The following is a 21,213-nucleotide window of genomic DNA, read 5'->3' as shown; positions in this document are numbered from 1 at the left end:
CATGTTCTTCATCTCTGTCAAATCTTGTAATTTCCAGGTCCTGCTGAACGATTGATTGTTTTCTCAAACCAGTGCTGATCAGAGGAGCGAGGAAAGGACTCTCTCTCTAAGATGAGTCTCTCAGAGAAACACAGGTAACACTGCGTCTGTTTCACACCATCATTTTAAACTCTACTGGAGTTTGTTTTTCCCTGTGAATAACAAAACTTTAATCAGTGTTTTATTATTATTATTTTGTAATTTCTTTAAACCTCAATTTTGAACTTCTTAAATGAACTCTGACATTGTCTATAAAACTCTGTTTGCCACAGGACTCTATAGACAATATCACTTTAATAATTTGTTAATTTTCTTCTTTTTCACAGGACCACACTGTATTAATCCATGACTTTGGCTTTTAGATAATAAAATCATTGATAGACATTTAAGTATTTAAAGTGTTTTTCTCTCTGTTCTTTGTGTCATTAGTGTAAGATCAATATCACATGTGTCCAGCTCTGTGTCTCTGAAGAGTGATCGGTCAAAAGATGGTAGAGGACCAAACTTCAGTGGGGAAAAACCATCATCTAATAAAAGGTAATTTGTGTGTTTACATTATAGAGTTGCATTATTTGTCACAGTGTTGTATGTGATTGAACTTGACTGAATAAAACAATAAGTCACAATAAAATTCAATTCTCTGGGATCCTTATGAAACTCATTCCAGTAACACAATTACACAGGCAGCCACAAGGAGGCATAAATTCACTATGGAAAATAGAGCATGAAACTAAACATATATATATCCATCCAACTGTAGTCATAAATGGACAAATACACAGTTATACTGCATTTAATTGCAAAATTAAACCTTTTCAAATAGACTAAAGTATCTCCTGTAGTAAAGTGTTTTTCTCTGTGTTCTTTGTGTCATTAGTGTAAGATCAGGATCACATGTGTCCAGCTCTGTGTCTCTGAAGAGTGATCAGTCAAAAGATGGATTACCACCAAAGTTCAGTGGGGAAAAACCATCATCTAATAAAAGGTATTTTATGTTTCTCATTTTTGGTCACACATTGACTGTGTTAAAAAGTTGTATCAATCCATGACTTTGGCTTTTAGATAATAAAATCATTGATAGACATTGAAGTATCTAAAGTGTTTTTCTCTGTGTTCTTTGTGTCATTAGTGTAAGATCAGGATCTCATGTGTCCATCTCTGTGTCTCTGAAGAGTGATCGGTCAAAAGATGGAGAACCACCAAAGTTCAGTGGGGAAAAACCATCATCTAATAAAAGGTATTTTATGTTTCTCATTTTTGGTCACACATTGACTGTGTTAAAAAGTTGTATCAGTCAATAATAATAATAATAATAAATAATACAGTATATTTAAAGGCGCCTTTCAAAACAATCAAGGACACCGTACAGTAAAATGGTAGTCATAAAACAAATCGAGACACAATACAAACAAAGCAACAGCTAACATACAATATTTAAAACTGGTCAGAGAAAGCTAATTTAAATAAGTAGGTTTTAAGACGTGATTTAAAAGTAACCAGACAATCACTTTGTTGTAGGAATAGTAGGGCTGGGGGATATATCGCATGTGATTGTCACGCACATTTTGTCAGTAAAGCCGGTTCTTCTACTTCTGCCGAGGATAGTATTTAATATTCTGGTGAGACTTAAGGGTCAGCGGAGGTTCGGTGACACAAAATCGCAGTGAGAAAAGTTCTGCCGCTGTATATTGAAGTATCGATGTCACTGGATGGTATATGAAATAAAATATAATCCACAAGAGAAGTCGGCTGATCCACATTGTTGCAAACAAATTCCTGGATAGTTCCTTGAGAAGTAAGCGACACCAAAGGCCGTGATCAAACCGTCAGCCCAGTTAGAGTTACTGAAATGTTGAAGTTTTCTATTTGGGAAAAGCAAATGCAGTTTGTTAAAACGACCGGAGAAATCAGTAATCAAACAACAGAATAAAATAGATGAAGCCGTCAGAGAGCAGCGGCAGCAGTTTGCGCGGGCATTCACTCATAAAAGTATTCAGCAGACCCATACATCAACTGTCGGTTTAACTACGTTAGCCAGAACCGAACCAAATCACAATCCACAGAAGGGAAGGCTACCCAACCATACCGAGGACTTACACCACAAATGACAGCGAGAGTGGAGACTCACCTTGCCAGATGTCGGGAAGGATGTGAGTAGGAATGGAGAGGGCTCGTAGCCGATCAATGTGACAGGATCGCGAGAATGCCAGGTCAGTCGTTCAAAACTTTTTAAGTAAAGAAAGTAATCCAGAAAGTAATCCAGAAAATAATCCAGATCTGTTGAACTCAGTAGAAACGAATCCAAAAATAAAAACGTATCGGCAGACAGTCAAACAGACAGACGAACAAGCACCAGCGTGAAGCGGCAGCAGTTCTCACACCGGAAGTGTGTATCTGTGGGATAATTTTGAATACCAATCATGAAACATTTTAGATCAAATATTTATCAGAGTATTCACAGCTAATTCACAGCTTTTATTTATCTTTCTGTAATGTTTTGCCTGGAAAATCAGTATTTTATTGTATTTATTTGATTACAGGCTTCAGTATGAGACATTAGACTCAGACGTTCAGACTCAAAAGAACCACAAGAATTTCAAAGACAGTCTCCTGGGGATCTTCCAGGTAGGAAAACACATTTTGATAAATGTTTAATATTTATAACAAACATGTTATTGTATTATCATATCCAAACATGTTATTGAAAATAGAAATTTAATTTAATTTCTCTTAGTCACTTATTTTTCCTTTTAAGCACACATTTTTTTATTGGTTAAAAATACACCGTGTCTACACTGGACACGAGCAATGCAACGCGTCAAAAGATAATAGAACCCATTATAATCAGTGATATTGTCTACAATGGATGTGGCGCGACACAACAAATTCCCAACAGTAAACAGATTCCCCATTCTACTTCTGACGTAGTCCCAATGCTTTGAAACGGTTGGTTTGTTGTGTTCAGTGTAGACATGCTGCACCTGACGCGAAAAAAGTCAAGTCTGGTGTAGACACGGTATTAGTCTTTTAATTTTTTTTTTCTCCAGATATTTTAATTATTAAATAAATAGCGTTGATCAAATGTAGATGTACAATTTAGTTTAAATTGTTATTCTGTCTTTTTTCTTACTTTTGTTTGTAGGATCTTGAGAGCAAAATAATCACATTTCTGAAGAAAGAGCTGGAAAAGTTTAAGAAAATATTACAAAATGAGAACACAGAAAACTTTGTGAAGGACTTTAATGAGAACAGATGCAGTATCAAAGCAGCAGCTCTTGATCTCACACTACATTACCTGAGAGAGATGAAGCAAGATGAAGCTGCTGATGTTCTAGAAGGTCAGAGACTCATGACCATCTGTCAGATTGACACTTATTAATGTAGACTATCTATAAAACTATAAATTAAGACTAAAACTATCTATTTTTTTTGTTCCTGTGTTTAGTTGATCTGGTCTTAACTGATCAGCTAAAATGTGGCCTAAAGGAGAAGTATCAATGTGTGTTTGAAGGAATTGCGAAGCATGGTGACTCCATACTTCTGAATAACATCTACACAGATCTCTATATCACTCAGGGTGGCAGTGAACAGGTCAATACTGAACATGAGGTCAGACAGATTGAAGTTGCTTCCAGACGTCATGAATCTCAAGAGATTCAGGTTAAGTGCACAAATTTGTTTGATGCTCCTGAACAAGACGAGGAGATCCGAACTGTACTGACAAAAGGAGTCGCTGGCATCGGAAAATCAGTCTCTGTGCAAAAGTTTGTTCTGGACTGGGCTGAAGGAAAAGAAAATCAAGATATCTGTTTCATATTTCCTCTTCCATTCAGAGAGATGAACTTAAAAGAGAAAGAAAAGCTAAGTTTGATGGACATTATAACTCATTTTTACCCAGAGACAAAAGGACTGAACCTTACAAAAAGGAATCAATTCAAAGTCCTGTTCATCCTTGATGGATTGGATGAATGTCGCCTTCCTCTGAAGTTTGATTGTAATGAGGCGTGGTGTGATGTATCGTCACCAGCCTCTCTGGATGTTCTCCTAACGAACCTCATGAAGGGAAATCTGCTTCCTTCTGCTCTCATCTGGATCACCACCAGACCAGCAGCTGCCAGTAAGATTCCTCCTGACTGCATCGACCGTCTGACAGAGATACGAGGATTCAGTGATGCACAAAAGGAAGAGTACTTCAGAAAAAGATTGACGGATCAGAATCAGGCCAACACAATCATTGATCATGTTAAAAAATCAAAGAGTCTCTTTATCATGTGCCACATCCCAGTCTTCTGCTGGATTTCAGCCACTGTTCTCCAGAACATTCTGGAGGAGAAAAGAAATAATGATGTGAAAAACAATCAGGCTGATGAGATCTCTAAAACACCACAGGAATCAAATACTGAAGACACTCCCAAGACTCTGACACAAATGTACACACACTTTCTCCGCTTTCAGATCCAGCAGAGCCGCCGAAAATATGATGGAGAATACGCAGCAGATGTTTCCTGGAAAAAAGACACTATCCTTTCACTGGGGAATCTGGCATTTCATCAGCTCCAAAGAAACAACGTGATCTTCTATGACACAGACCTGGAAGCCTGTGGTATTGACGTCTATAAGGCATCAGTGTACTCAGGCATGTGTACCCAGATCTTTAAGGAGGAAACAGGGATCATTCTTGGTACCATGTACTGCTTTGTTCACTTGAGCATTCAAGAGTTTATTGCAGCCCTTTATGCACATCTGTTTCTAGACATCAACAAGAAAAGTGTGTTTGTTCATGAGTCTACAGAACAGAAAAACAAAAATGAAACCATGATTGATTTTCTCAAGGCTGCAGTGGACGAGGCGCTCAAGAGTGAAAATGGACACCTGGACCTTTTCCTTCGCTTCCTCCTCGGTCTTTCAGTCCAGTCCGATCGACGACTCTTACAGGGTCTGTTGACACAGCAAGACGGCAATGACCAGAGCAACAAGGAAATAGTTCAGTACATCAAGCAGAAATTAGAAGGTAATCTGTCTGCAGAGAGATCCATCAATCTGTTCTACTGTCTGAATGAACTGAACGACCAAACTCTGGTGAAGGAGATTCAGACCCACCTTAGCAAAGGAAGTCTCTCATCTGGTGACCTTTCACCTGCCCAGTGGTCTGCTTTGGTCTTTGTGTTGTTGACATCAGAAGAAGAGCTGGAGGAGTTTGAGCTTCAGAAATTCAAGAAATCAGACGAGTGTCTCATTAGATTATCAGCAGTCATCAAAACCTCCAGAAGAGCTCTGTAAGTCATTTAACATGTTTTGTCATGTTTTGCTCTCATCTGAAAAATGCATTTATCTACATTATTCTATAGTGATTCCCCATCATAAACATGAACTTAACCCTATAAAGCATGACATATGAAATAATAGTCTGAAAAAGCAAACTAAATTTGAATGGAAACAGTTTATCAAACCTTTAGACAAAATATAAAAAAATATTAAAAATGTTAAAAATGCAAATATTTTTTTCTATCATAAACACTTTTATGACTTACATAGAATTATATATTGGCTCATACTCATACTTGAGGAAGGGAAAATAGGCTACATACATTTTATTCAGAGGCTTTAACTGTTTAACTAGTCACCTTAAAAACTTAACTACAATATGATTTAAGTAACATTGTCTTTATTAACAATGTGGTTTAAAAAAAATCCATTTCAAGTGTAAAACAATTTGTTAAATATCTGTGCAGAAATATGCCTGAAATACAGTGGTGGTCAGAATTATTGGCACCCTTGGTAAATATGATCAAAGATGACTGTAAAATCCCCATTTCCACTATTAGGGCAATAATTAAGTTCTAATTAACTAAAGATGTTACAAATCTGCCTGGAAGAGGACATGTGTCTAAATCGTCCTAATGCGTGGTGAGGAGGAGAGTTTGAGTGGCCAAAGACTCTCCAAGGATCACAGTTGGAGAATTGCAGAGATTAGTTGAGTCTTGAGTCTCAGAAAGCGATAAAAAAAATATCAAACAGCACCTACATCCCCACAAGCTGTTCAGGAAGTTTTCAAGAAAAATCCTCTGCTCTCATCCAGAAACAATCTCCAGCATATTCAGTTGTCAGACACGACTGGAACTTCAAACGGGACCGGCTTCTATGGTCAGATGAAATAAAAAAAGAGCTTTTTGGCAGCAAACCCACCAGATGGGTTTGGTGCACACATGGATAAAAAGTACCCCATGTCCACGGTTAAATATACTGCTGGATCTTTAATGTTGTGGGCCTATTTTTCTGCTGGAAGTCCTGGACATCTTGTTCAGATATATGGTATCATGGATTCTACCAAATATCAACAGATAAAAAATCAAAACCTGACTGATTCTGCTAGAAATCCAATAATGGGCTATTGTTGGATCTTCCATCAGGACAATGATCCAAAACAAACATCAAAACCAACACAAAAATGTGTCACTGAGCAAAAAATGAAGCTTCTGCCATGGTCTTCCCAGTTCCCTGACCTAAACCCTAAAGAAAATGAGTGAAGTGAACTGAAGAGAAGAAGCACCAACATGGAGCTGGAATCTTAAAGTAGTAATCTGGAGAGATTCTGCATGAAGGAATGGTCTCTGATCTCTTGTCAGGTGTTCTCCAAACTCATCAGGCATTATAGGTGACTCAGAACTGTTTTCTTGGCAAAAGGAGGTTGCAAAAACTGTGAATAAAAGGGTGCCAATAATTGTGGCCAACCTGTTTTGGATATAAACATTTATTTCATAATGTGACTTTCCCCCCCACTTTCAATTCTTTTTCTTCATTGAAAGGTTAGATTTTTTGTTTATGAATTAAAGATCAAAAGGATAAACAATACAGATTTATTTTTACAGCCATCTTTGATCATATTTACTAAGGGTGCCAATAATTCTGACCACCACTGTATGAAGACAAATGTTGTACAAACTTATCTTAAACACATCCTTTATACTCTGAAATAATATAAAATAAGAAAATACTAAATATTTCTTAGCCAAAAAGTAATAGCAATAAATAACACCAGTAATAGGCTATTATTAATAGCAATTGCGTTGTAAAAATAGAAAACAACAGCAGCTTTCAGCCTGTCATGCAAACATGAAATAGCAAACAGGTTTACGGGTTTTTGCATTGCTATTTGTTCTAAAGTTTTTATGTTGGCGGACATGTTTAGATGTTGCACTTGTCTCCCGTGTCTTTTGCAGTTTCTCACCCATGAAACGGCATTGTAAAAACACGGCGGTCAAGTAGAAAAAAAAGTCAACTCGCGTTTAATATCTTTGCTTTTTTTTTTCTAATTCCACTGCCTGCGTCTTATTTTTATAACGCAATAACGCATTTCTGAATGAACAGCCGCTTAAGAACAGTGATGTGTTCTGTGTTCATAGAGCGTCACATGAGAGCGGTTAATCAGGCGCGCCGGTGCCATCCTGAAATTGGATAATTTTCTTCTCCTAATGCAGTTATCATTGCTGTATTGTCAACATGTCTAATTGAACGCTAATTGAACGATTTATTTTATCTAGGACATTTGTCACTAAAAAAAAAAAATAATGTACAAATTCTAGTTTTTGAAGAGTAATGTTTACATTCACTCATATACAGTATGCTATTTATGTTAAAAAAAAATAAAATAATGGAAAATATATTTAAAGCTGCAGTCCATAACTTTTGGCGCTCTAGTGGTTGATAAACAGAACTGCGTGTGAACATCGTAGCTGGAGCTACTTCTCATTTTGACTGTTCCAATCCCAATCTGACTTATGACCCGTAACGCTGCCTGAATCATAATCATGCACTGTTCGTTGTTGGCCAGAGCAGAACTGGCCCCCCGACTGAGCTTGGTTTCTCCCAAGGTTTTTTTTTTTTCCTCCATTTTTGTCACCTGATGGAGTTTGGGTTCCTTGCCACTGTCAGCTCTGGCTTGCTTATTTAGGGACACTTGATATTCAACAATGTTTTGATCTGCCTGCATTGACACCATTGTCTACGAACTGAACAGAGCTGGACATCACTGTTTTCTCTTGTGCCGCTGGATATATTTAAATGAACCAAATTAATAATTAATGATTTTTACAATGAATGAATGAATCAATACTGAACTTACTTAAGCTGGACAATGACACCATTTACTTCTAGAGCTGTTGTGCTGCCAAAATTATTTTCTTGTTATCACTGTAAAGCTGCTTTGGCAGAATCTGCATTGTAAAAAAGCACTTTAGAAATAAAGGTGATTTCATGTCTATGACGTGACACGTAAGTACTGTGCTACTCCGTGGTGGTACGACACGAACCAGTCTAAAATAATCAGAACATAAACACTTATTATAGGTGTAAAGTAGTGATTGGGGATAATCACTACTGTACACCTTGAAAATTGTTTCACTTTGGAAAATGGATTCATGCTGTTCTCATTATATAATTTTTGTAAATTTATTGTAAATTTAAAAAAAAGTTAAAGAAAGCAGCTTTAATATTTCTATATACTGTAGAAAAATGCATGTGTTCCATCTAATTCCTTGATGTGATTTATTTCTCTTGTAGGCTAAATGATTGTAACTTAACAGACAAAAGCTGTTCAGCTCTGGCTGCAGTTCTTGGATTAGATACCAATCTGAAAGAGCTGAACATGAACAATAATAATCTGCATGATTCAGGAGTGAAGCTGCTCTGCACTGGACTGAGGAATTTAAAGTGTAAATTGAAGATACTGAGGTAAGTTGAGCCACAGGAGTCACATGACGAAAGTGAGGTGCGATAACTGACAAGATGATATCAGAGGCAAAAGTGCAAGAGAACTTTTGTTAATAAAAGTTGAATTTCTTTGTTTAATGTAAGTGAGTTTATCTTTGTTTTATTGTTGTTGTGTTTTCATTAAAAATAACGAACCACAAACTCAGCATTTGTTTTAAAATCCAAAGATCTTTTATTTACGCGTGGGTGTACCATATCATCCAGCTTATTCATTTTGTTAATAAAAGTCCACTGTTTAAAGGTGCCATCGAACGTTTTTTTACAAGATGTAATATAAGTCTAAGGTGTCCCCTGAATGTGTCTGTGAAGTTTCAGCTCAAAATACCCCATAGATTTTTTTTAATTCATTTTTTTAACTGCCTCTTTTGGGGCATAATTAGAAATGAGCCGATTCAGGTTGTGGCCCCTTTAAATGCTCGCTCCCCGTCCACGGAGCTCGCGCTTGCCTTAAACAGTGCATAAACAAAGTTTACACTGCTAATATAACCCTCAAAATGGATCTTTACAAAGTGTTCGTCATGCATACTGCATGCATGCATCAAATTATGTGAGTATTGTATTTATTTGGATGTTTACATTTGATTTTGAATGAATTTGAGGCTGTGATCCGTGGCTAACGGCTAATGCTACACTGTTGGAGAGATTTATAAAGAATGAAGTTGTGTTTATGAATTATACAGACTGCAAGTGTTTAATAATGAAAATAACGACAGTCTTGTCTCCGTGAATATAGTAATAAACGATGGTAACTTTAACCACATTTAATAGTACATTAGCAACATGCTAACGAAACATTTAGAAAGACAATTTAAAAATATCACTAAAAATATCATGATATCATGGATCATGTAAGTTATTATTGCTCCATCTGCCATTTTTCGCTGTTGTTCTTGCTGGCTTACCTAGTCTGATGATTCAGCTGTGCACATCCAGACATCCTGCCCTTGTCTAATGCTTGAACATGGGCTGGCATATGCAAATATTGGGGGCGTACATATTAATGATCCTGACAGTTACGTAAGTTATGAGATTCGCCTGTTCCTCGGAGGTCTTTTAAACAAATGTGATTTATATAAGAAGGAGGAAACAATGGAGTTTGAGACTCACTGTATGTCATTTCCATGTACTGAACTCTTGTTATTTAACTATGCCAAGATAAATTCAATTTTTAATTCTAGGGCACATTTAAAGGTGCCACTGAACGTTTTTTTACAAGATGTAATATAAGTCTAAGGTGTCCCCTGAATGTGTCTGTGAAGTTTCAGCTCAAAAAAAGTTATTATTGCTCCATCTGCCATTTTTCGCTATTGTTCTTGCTTGCTTACCTAGTCTTATGATTCGGCTGTGCTGCTCCAGACGTTACTGCCTGCCCTTGTGTAATAAATTCCTTTCATAATGTTGGGAACAAAGGCTGGCATATGCAAATATTGGGGCGTACATATTAATGATCCCGACTGTTATGTAACAGTCAGTGTTATGTTGAGATTTGCCTGTTCTTCAGAGGTCTTTTAAACAAATGAGATTTATATAAGAAGGAGGAAACGATGGAGTTTGAGACTTACTGTTTGTCATTTCCATGTACTGAACACTTGTTATTTAACTATGCCAAGATAAATTAAATTTTTCATTCAAGGGCACCTTTAATATGAATTAATTTGTCATTGTGCTTTTTTGTAGTTGTTGTTTTCGTTAATATTAATAAACCACAAACAAAGCATTCACTTTGAATTAAGGGGAAATTCCAAAGACCTTTCATTTATTTGTTATAACACGGGTATACCATGTCATCAGTACTATTGTTTTATTGATAAAAGATAGATGTTTAATATAAGCGAGTTTGTCACTGTAATATTATATTGTTGATGTGTTTTACATTAAAGGTGGGATAATTAAATTTTGAAAAATGCTGTTGGACATTGTTAATATTTGAAATAAACCCAAACAAGCCCACGCCTCTCTTCATTGCTCCGCCTCCAAAACGCACACTCCAATCGGTCTCGCACTCTGGCCTGATCACTGCTGGCAGGGAAGGCGAGTACTCTAACAATAACTAATTAAACACTAACTAAACACCGCATTCTCTAGCGGTCGTCATTGTGCAGTAGTAAAACTGCAAAACTCTCACTATCTGGCCACTGTTACAGAAGTTTTATTCTGAGTGAATTTGAGGCTGTCCTCCGTGGCTAACGGCTATTGCTACACTGTTGGAGAGATTTATAAAGAATGAAGTTGTGTTTATGCATTATACTGTTACAACAGAGACACGGAGGCAGAGATAATAACAATCCAGGTAAGTTTATTCACGTATAAGCAGAGCACAGAGTGATGGTGAGCAGATAATGGAATGATGAGAGATGAGGAGAATATAATACTGTCCTGATTATGTCTTGCAGATGCAGATGATGGAAGGAGCTGGCGGAGACACTCACACACACAAGCAGGTAAGTACACACGGGGAACAGGAGACGAGGGAGCTGGAGGAGATGACTGGAGCAGGTAGATATGGCATTGGGAGTCCTTAAGGTAAGCATACATATGTCGTAGTGCAAACGAGACCGGACAGTGAGTGTGTGTGAGTGTGGTGGCTTTATACTGGTGCTGATTGCGGTGCTGATGAGTCACAGGTGGCAGTGATCAATATGCTGGTGATTGAGTGCGTGGGTAAGGGAGTGAGGTGGAACCTGACGTGTCTGTGACATATACAGACTGCAAGTGTTTAAAAAATGAAAATAGCGACAGCTCTTTTCAGTAAGAAACGATGGTAACTTTAACATCATTTGACAGTACATTAGCAACATGCTAACGAAACATTTAGAAAGACAATTTACAAATATCAGTAAAAATATCATGCTATCATGGATTATGTCAGTTATTATTGCTCCATCTGCCATTTTTTGCTGTTGTTCTTGCTTACCTAGTCTGATGATTCGGCTGTGTGCAGCTCCAGACGTTAACTTGCTGCCCTTGTGTAATCCCTTTCATAATGTTGGGAACATGGGCTGGCATTATGCAAATATTGGGGCGTACACCCCGACTGTTATGTAACAGTCGGTGTTATGTTGAGATTCGCCTGTTCTTCGGAGGTCTTTTAAACAAATGAGATTTATATAAGAAGGAGGAAACAATGGAGTTTGAGACTCACTGTATGTCTTTTCCATGTACTGAACTCTTGTTATTTAACTATGCCATGGTAAATTAAATTTTTGAATCTAGGGCACCTTTAAGAGTAATATTGAATTGACATTAAGCATTGGTTTTGTTCCAAGAAAAGGAAAGATCTACGATAATTAGATTTTGAAAAATGCTGTTGGACATTGTTGATATTTGAAATAAACCCAAACAAGCCCACCCCTCTTTTCATTGCTCCGTCTCCAAAACGCACACTCCAATCCAAACCACCCTGCTCCGAGTCGGTCTCGCACTCTGGCCTGATCACTGCTGGCAGGCAAGGCGAGTGCTCTAACAATAACAAACTAAACACTAACTAAACACCGCATTCTCTAGCGGTCATCAGTGTGCTGTAGTATAACTGCAAAACTCTTACTATCTGGCCACTGTTACACACAAAATGCGAGTGGATGTCTGTTTATCACAGCTGACATGCGACAAAATGCTTCACGAAAAATAAACTGCAGTTGATGAACGAACTACATGAAAGCACAAAAAAATTAACAAATTAAGTGTTCATTGTTAGTCGGTAAACAGGTGAAGCAGAATGAAAGCAGCATCCGCGTCTGTTTTCAGGCCTTCCTTCAGGCCTCTCTAGTGCTGGAAAGCTTTTCTAATATATACGCGGGTCCTAAAGCGCTTGCCCAGTCATAAACCTTCATTCCAGTGATCTTCTTTTCAGCTCGTTTGTATTGTGTCCCATCTCTCTTTCTGCAGTTGTTGTTTTTTTTTCAAATCTCCCTCTTGCTAATTCTCTCTCCTCGACCATCATACACCCCCTAATGCTGATTGGTTACACATTTGTTGTTGGTGTCGGCCCGACTAACTTCCAAACAATGTTTTGGAAATTCTGCTTACTCCAGCTTTAAGAGTAATATTGAATTGACATTAAGCATTGGTTTTGTTCCAAGAAAAGGGAAGATCTACGGTCCTATCATACACCCGGCACAATGTGCTGGAATGTGTGACGCAATTGTTTTTGCTAGTTTAAGCCCAACGCAGTTATCATTTTCATGTCCTGTGCCACATTGTTTAAATAGCAAATGCATTTGTGCTCCATGGACGTGCTGGTCTGAAAACGAGATCTAACTGAAAGACTGAGCCATTGACCAACTGAATCCTGGTCTAAAGTCAATGGCACAATATTTTTTGTTAATTAACGAGCACGTTAGTAATATGTGCTTATAGGCGAGTGCACAAGGCGTGTAACACAGCAGCACACAAACATGTCAAATATTAAAAATAAAAGGATTACAATGTAAAAGATTATTATTGTGTGCATAAAAATAAAAATGCTTTGCTAAAATCCTGCTTGTCCCGGAGGCTAGATGATCTGCTCGCATGTTTTAACCTAGCGCAAAAGTAGATCAGTTTCCTTGCTAGAAAAGCGTTTAGAAATTAAATTAAATTGGATTCGGACATGCCCTAAGTGCACTTGTGCCTTATGCTTTAGACCATGCACTTAGATCAGGGATGGGAAACTGGTGGCCCACAGGCCACATACGGCCCGAAATGTCTTTAAATACAGACCGCTGGACATTTAAAAAGCAATAGTAATAAGTAATGTAAAGATTGCATTCAGATTATGATATTAATACTAAATTAATTGAGGAGAGGTCGCTATTTCCGGTCAATCCTGGTGTAAATGGTGTGAGTGACGATTAGTAATCTGGCCCCCTGGTATTAAGAAGAAAAAATGATGGGCCTTGTCACTATCGAAGTTGCCCATCCTTGATTTAGATCATCAAAATAGGGCCCCTAATGTTAAAGATCAAAATGGACTTGGTGCACAAGATGGGGCCTGTGAGCGATGCAAGTGTGTGCATGTTTACTTCTGCTCATACTCTTTCGGTCTTTGAGACGTTCGCATTTACTGTCAGAAGAAACTTATATATAAAACTTGGCTTGATATAATGAATGTTTTTTTTAATTAAAGTGAAGATGGTGGTCTGTTACCCACATGGAAAAAACCTATATAAACATATATGTTTCAATATAGGTTTGATATAGGTTTTACATATATGTGACATATATAAAATTGGCCGTTTTCCTATATTATATGTACATATATGTACATATATGCACACATAATATAGGAAAACGGCCAATTTTATATATGTCACATATATTAAAAACCTATATCAAACCTATATTGAAACATATATGTTTATATAGGTTTTTTCCATGTGGGACCAATTTCACGTGTTCGTGTAGCGGTGTGTTTTCTGCGTTGTGTCGTAATCAAAGACAGACTGCGAAAAATCTTGCCATCAGGTCCTCACTTTATTCTGTATAACACAAATGGCAATATATGAGGACTTGTGCAGCATACAAACAGCATGCGGCAGCAACGCACAATGCTGAGAAAGAGAGATATTAAAAGTAACTTAAGTAAAGAAAAATAATCAACGAAACATCTGAATGTACATCACAGAGGGGTTTTGGATTACAATCATACAAATATATCATGTGAATTCAGCTGTTACATGAAACATGGCCTTAATTGAATCACCGCAAAAACTTTGTGCGACCTACCGCTGTGATGTCTCATGCAGACTGGGAAGCAGCAAAGTGCGTCAACACCCCAAGTCAGCATGGCGGCAGGAAACCCCAAATATGGTCATGGCAAGTGGAATCACAAAATAATTGTCTAAATACATAACTGCTACATTCGCACATACATAAGTTCTTGCATAATTTTTTTCGTTAATTCTTAGTTTTTGCCTTGATAATAGAAAATATGAGCTAGGCATCATGTATGACAGTCAAAAATGAGATATGAGCTACAAAATGACCAGATCCTGCCATTAGCTATATAGAAGATATATCTTGTATGTATAGGGCATATATATGGATATGAAGAAGCAATACAGGAGACCTATATTTCCTGTATATGCACATATATGCACCTCAATTTTGCCTATATGTGGCATATATACACATATATGCAGTATATATACGCATATATGCAGCATATATATAGCATATATGCAGTATATATGCGCATATATGCAGCATATATATTATCATATATGTGCATATATGCAGCATATATGTACATATACACTGCATATAGGTTTCATATATGCGCATATATCCACATATAGGTTCTTTCCATGTGGGTATAGAGATGAAAGAAAACAGTACAAAAGAGATTATCTTTCACTCTTTCTCCTGTTGTTTGACTCCATATTCAGTTGTCAGTTTTTGAAACTAACTTTCAATACATTTGTATAAAAACAAAATAAAATTCACTTTAAGGATTTATATTGTTCAGATTAACCAGCTGAATGTTTTCATTCCTGTTCTAGACTCTCTAACTGCAGTGTAACAGAAGAAGGTTATAAAGCTCTGGCTTCAGCTCTGAGATCAAACCCTTCACACCTGATAGAGCTGGATCTCACAGGAAATGATCCTGGACAATCAGGAGTGAAGGAGCTCAATGATTTACTACAGGATCCAAACTTTCAACTGAATACACTGAGGTGAGACGGGATGAAATGATTAACAAAATTAGTTATATGCAGGCTAAATATTCATAACAAATATATTAATTTAGTTATACAATAAGCTGTACTATTTGTTGCATCAAAATGATCAAGAAGATGATAACCATAAACACAGTTTAGTTGTGGTACAAGCTACAGCTACAGTCAAATTGTTTTCTGAACACAATTGTTTTCCACCAAGTCCAGATTCACTGTATCTCTACAGCAGGTCTATGAGTCTCCAGATGTTCACAAACATGCAGTTTCACAAGCCAGTTTTCACTGTGCTGATGTTTCTCACACCTGTTACATCTAAATAACTAACTAGAGCTTGTCTTTAGAACAATAATTAAGTTTTTTTATCTTATCAATCATGTTTGTAATGCAACAGACATTTAGTTGAGAACTGAATTGACTCTTCTGCAGGTTTTTGAGTGCTGCTGCAGATGAAGCCTGTCAGTATGTGGAGAGAGTTGTGGGTAAAAACCCGTTACTCAAGAGAGAGCTGAATCTGAGTGATCATGAACTAGGAGACACACGAGTGAATCAGATCGCTGCTCTACTGCAGGATAAACACTGCCGACTCAACACACTGACGTGAGTATTGTTCATTTATTTAAAATATTACATTACTTTTCATGGTAATGTTACTGTAGCTGATAATAATGTTTTTCCAGAGCTTAGAAAACTCTTCAAATAAGTGATAGATTGAAAAAACGGCTGCACTATAATCACAGATGTCTTTCCTAACTTTCACAGGTTAATTCTGTGTAATTTAAATGTAAATTGCTCTTTTTGAACATGATTGCTGAATGTGATCATTTGTTTACTGATTGCTGGTGACGTGTAATAGGGCTGGGAGGGAAAAAAAACAATCACGATTGTTTTTAAAAATATTTTTTATTATTGTTTTTTAATTCCAGAATCAACATTAAATTAAAAATAAATTTCTTAATTTTATTCCTTGCTTACAGACGAGGTGGACAGAAGTTACCCACCTTTAGAAAAACAATAGGAACTCAAATCTTTCCAGAAAAGTGATGAAACATTATATGAGAAGAATAAATGACAAATATCTTCACTTTCTTTTTTACAGAATGACATATTCATATAAGACATATTCAACATTAGAGATGAATAGATCAGTAACAAAAAATATGTTTTTTATTAAACCATTTATCTATTTCTAATTTTACTATCCAAATTATTTCATAAGATGGTTTTGTGTGTGGAAACGTTGTGGTTGTAACCAGTTTCCAGGCTAACAAAGCTTGTTGATGAAATCTGACCAGTTTAACAGGTAATTTACCAGTGGAGTAATTGCATTTCATCAAAAAAGAAAGACCACATACCCTATTAAATATATCATTAGGAATAAAATACCACAATTTGACCCAAGCAAACATCTTTTTAACCAGTTAATTTTAAATGTATTGTTAGTATCATCAAAATTCAGGACTTCGAGACTTTTTGTTTGCCATCACTCTTTTTGTTTGCTAGAACATTTATTACCCCAGATAAAATCAAGGAAAATCTTATCTATATTTTTGGAGGTGTGATTATTTACAGCTAAAGACAGGGATAGGAACACAAATCTGAATAATCCTTCTGTTTTGGATAAGAAAACTCTGCCTAAATGAGACCGAGATTACCTGAAGGAGGTGGTCTGAGTTCGGTTGCACTCGAACTGTGCTGCGGTTCATGTGAATATCACATCTGTGACGTAAGATGAACACAAACACACCAGGGTCCGATAGAATCAGTTTGAGTGTGAAACAAGACCACCGGGAACAATCGAGACCGGGCTTGGACCGCGGCAAACAAGCCCAGTGTGAAAGCCCCCTAAATGAACAATGTGTGTCTTTCTCCATGTTACCTGCACCTGGATATCCCTGTTTATTTGTCAGCAAAAGTCTGCTGGATGAAGCTAAACATGTTAGTTGGTCATCAGAGATCTGAGTCATTGTCTTTTCTCTTTCTGTCTTCAGTCTGAGTGAATGCAGTATTACAGAGGATCAGTGTGTCATCCTGACTTCAGCTCTGAAATCAAACCCGTCACACCTGAGAGAGCTGAACCTGAGTGTGAATGAACTAGGAGACTCTGGAGTGAAAAACCTCAGTGATCTACTGATGAACCCACAATTCAAGCTGGAGAAACTACAGTTAGTATCATTATACTGTACAGCAGTTATTCAGAGTCTAGTTATTCATGTTACCAGGGTTGGAAGTGTCCTTAAAATAGGTAGGGTACAGGTTGTTTTGGTATGTATTTTTATGTGTATAAATGATATGCTATGTTAGCTAATAGATTTAATTTTTGACAGGTTTTTTTTATTATTAATTTATTTATTTTTAGAAAAACCTTTCTAGGGACGCAAGATGCAAATTAGCTCATGCTTAGGGTGACCAGACGTCACGTTTTTCTCAGGACAGTCCCATAGTTCAGCTCTATTTTAAGTGTCCCGACTTATTAAGAAAAAAGTTTTGTCCCGTATTTCATGTTTCCTAAAATTTATTTTTGGGTGATCATAGAACGAGTAGCCTAGTGTCTGTCAAGTGAGAACAGCCCAATCAATTCATCGTAGAACAAAATTAACATCCAATCACAATTTGACATCAATTAACTTGCCATTGGTGAAGGCGGGATTGGCAGAATCGCGCTGAATGACACACAACAGAAGCGCTCTCTCTTGCCTTGCGCGTGATCCCAGTTCTCCCAGATAGAGCGCGATAAATTCTCCTCGCGCCTGAATGGTCAAATGCGCACACAGTTGTCAAAATGTCCATCTTGTGGAGTATCTCATGTAAATACAGTCAGTTATGGCTTAAGTGGACGTAAACAGTTGAGTGAAAACTGGATATGTGTCAGTATATTTAATATTACATCCATAAATTCTGTCTTAAAGGGACAGTAGCCTAATTAAATATTTGTCATTAATGTTAATCAAACAACAAAAGATGTTAAATAAATGTATACATGGTAAATAAGTTTATTTAATCTGCATCTCCATTATATTTGTCGTATTGTTTGTAATTTGTAAATGTATTTTTATATAACAAAATAGTTATAGCATTATATATATATATATATATATATAGATAGATAGATAGATAGATAGATAGATATAGATATATATAAATTGTGAAATAAAATGTCTCATATCATGGTCATATTGCCCATCCTTTGCTCACCTGTCCCGTATTTCACCATGAGAAATCTGGTCACTCATGCTATACTCTTGATGTGCAATACATGTTTTTTGTACTGTCCCTATTAAAATAAACTTGTAAAAAATAACATTCTTCACATACAAGAATCAAAATGCTTAAAATCACTTTAACAGTTTAAACTAAAATACTTTATACTCAATATCTCACAATGACTCTGAGTTCAAATTATATTTGTGCAACATTTTCATCTTAGTATTTTGTGATCTGGTGAAATAAATATGATGATCTCACTTTGTCTGTTTTATTTGTTTATGAAGTTTATGTGACTTTAGTGAATAAAGATTTTTCTTCTGTCTTATTTTCTACTCTCTCTGCTAATGTAGGTTAAGCTCCTGTGATCTGACAGATGAAGGTTGTTCTGCTCTGACTTCAGCTCTGAAATCAAACCCGTCACACCTGAGAGAGCTGAACCTGAGCTGGAATAAACTAGGAGACTCTGGAGTGAAAAACCTCAGTGATCTACTGATGAACCCACAATTCAAGCTGGAGAAACTACAGTTAGTATCATTATACTGTATTTACTGTTTAGTTTATTTTAAGTCAACAGGGCACAAGTCACATCATTTGTAGCGCTGCATCTCCATCTGAAGAAAGATTCAGAAATGGTATTAGTTAACGGGTTTATATGTGTATCAGCAAGGCTGGGTAGGTTAAAATGTATGTCACTACAGATTACAAAATATGTGCTTTAAAAAGTAATGAAAATAGCCTATTTAAATGTTAATTTTTCTGTTGTTTTTATATTGATCCTCTATATTAATCTAGAGTGATAAATTCACTTATTTTTGGGAGTGAGGACGGATCCAGACTTGGATTGTAACTAGTATCCTCAAATGCTCCTGTCATGATTTGTTCATTTATATCATTAAGTTTCCATGTTTTTGCTGGTTTATTAGTGACTGTATGACATTTATTCATGATTCATTTAACTCACACATGAACTGAACATGGATTTGAGTCATTTTCTCTTTCTGTCTTCAGTCTGTATAGATGCAGTATTACAGAGAAACAGTGTGTCATCCTGACTTCAGCTCTGAAATCAAACCCGTCACACCTGAGAGAGCTGGACCTGTGGAGGAATGAACTAGGAGACTCTGGAGTGAAAAACCTCAGTGATCTACTGATGAACCCACAATTCAAGCTGGAGAAACTACAGTTAGTATCATTATACTGTACAGCAGTTACAGTGAGATTGAAGTTTCTTTATTTTAAGACAGCAGAGCTTATGTTTCATTCTTTATAGCAGTGCACTTTCTGGGCTTTCCCTATTGGTCACTTTATTTTTTTTTATTTTTTTATTTTTTTATTAATTGTTTTATTTCCATCATTTGATACGTTATACTGATTGTGTACATGCAGAAATCTGCCTTTTCAACAGAGAATAAAGAATAGAGACATTAAATAAATAGTTAAAATGAAAGAGAAGAAACAGTATCTTCAGCACACAGAACTAGTGTAACTGGGTTTCAAAACAGACTATTGGAAACTAAATGCTGCTGAAGCTCTTCACTAAGATGATCATCATAGATGTGAATTATTGTTATTTCTCTGTCTTCAGTCTGAGTGAATGCAGAATTACAGAGAAACAGTGTGTCATCCTGACTTCAGCTCTGAAATCAAACCCGTCACACCTGAGAGAACTGAACCTGAGCGGGAATAAACTAGGAGACTCTGGAGTGAAAAACCTCAGTGATCTACTGATGAACCCACAATTCAAGCTGGAGAAACTACAGTTAGTATCATTATACTGTACAGCAGTTACAGTGAGATTGAAGTTTATTTATTTTAAGACAGCAGGACTCAAGTCACATAATTTGTAGTGCTGCATCTGAAGAAAGATTCAGAAAAGGTTTTAGTTAATGGGTTTGTATCAGTAAAAAGAGCATTTTAAACTTTGTGGCTGTAAAAAAGTTTCATATGCTGGAATCTGACAAATCTTTGCTGTGAAACAAGACAGAAGGGAGAACAGACTAAAAAACAGTGTAACAAATTGTCATGAATGGCTGGTTGTAATGAAGCTCACGACGATGGAGAATACAATAACACTGTCTTTACAGTTTTTTACAGACGCTAGGACACATTTCTCAATACTTAGGTCACTTTTGCAAAACTCTTCACACAGTGAGCCCAACAGAAGTCTATGTGGGCTAAACTGAGGATAAATTATCATTGCTTTGGCACAAAATGCATTCAATGACCACATCTCTCAAATTCTTTTTTTACTCAAACACAACAACTGACAAAACTCTTTGTATGTACAGGCCAATTTGCACATGCTTACATACTGTTTTCAAAACTGTTTGTTACGGTCCCCGGTTTAAATGCCTAGGAGTGAAGGGGGACACGTAACATAACAGATGGACAACGGCTAGAGTTTTCCAAATAAATGATTTTATTTTAACACAAATTACTCACAAAAGTAACCAAAAACAAGAGACGGGGAGCCCAGCAACAAAAGGGAGAAAATTAACTCAACTAATAAAGTCAAGCTGGGCCTCCCCGCTCCAACAAAAAGTAC

General features: G+C 36.6%; 1 protein-coding gene across 7 annotated transcripts in view; it reads left to right on the top strand.

The window, feature by feature from the left end:
- Window positions 1-21,213, top strand: part of LOC125250290 (NACHT, LRR and PYD domains-containing protein 12-like) — a 224,965-nt gene that overhangs the window by 556 nt on the left and 203,196 nt on the right. For 4 of the 7 annotated variants that reach the window (XM_048162795.1, XM_048162797.1, XM_048162794.1 and 1 more), the window contains exons 2-13: window positions 38-134; window positions 469-576; window positions 917-1,024; window positions 1,169-1,276; window positions 2,580-2,664; window positions 3,182-3,377; window positions 3,485-5,315; window positions 8,599-8,769; window positions 15,288-15,461; window positions 15,891-16,061; window positions 17,453-17,626; window positions 19,677-19,850. In XM_048162795.1, the coding sequence (XP_048018752.1) occupies window positions 112-134; window positions 469-576; window positions 917-1,024; window positions 1,169-1,276; window positions 2,580-2,664; window positions 3,182-3,377; window positions 3,485-5,315; window positions 8,599-8,769; window positions 15,288-15,461; window positions 15,891-16,061; window positions 17,453-17,626; window positions 19,677-19,850 (3,323 nt within the window). In that variant the 5' untranslated portion in view covers window positions 38-111. Of the gene's footprint in view, window positions 1-37; window positions 135-468; window positions 577-916; window positions 1,025-1,168; window positions 1,277-2,579; window positions 2,665-3,181; window positions 3,378-3,484; window positions 5,316-8,598; window positions 8,770-15,287; window positions 15,462-15,890; window positions 16,062-17,452; window positions 17,627-19,018; window positions 19,126-19,676; window positions 19,851-21,213 lie in introns of all 7 variants that reach the window. The other 3 variants (XM_048162796.1, XM_048162798.1, XM_048162791.1) reach the window with 2 other exon arrangements.

Source organism: Megalobrama amblycephala, linkage group LG17 (assembly GCF_018812025.1).
Source record: "Megalobrama amblycephala isolate DHTTF-2021 linkage group LG17, ASM1881202v1, whole genome shotgun sequence".
NCBI classification, from domain to species: domain Eukaryota; kingdom Metazoa; phylum Chordata; class Actinopteri; order Cypriniformes; family Xenocyprididae; genus Megalobrama; species Megalobrama amblycephala.
Note: the sequence above shows the minus strand (reverse complement) of the source record. Positions and strands in the feature narration are given on the sequence as shown.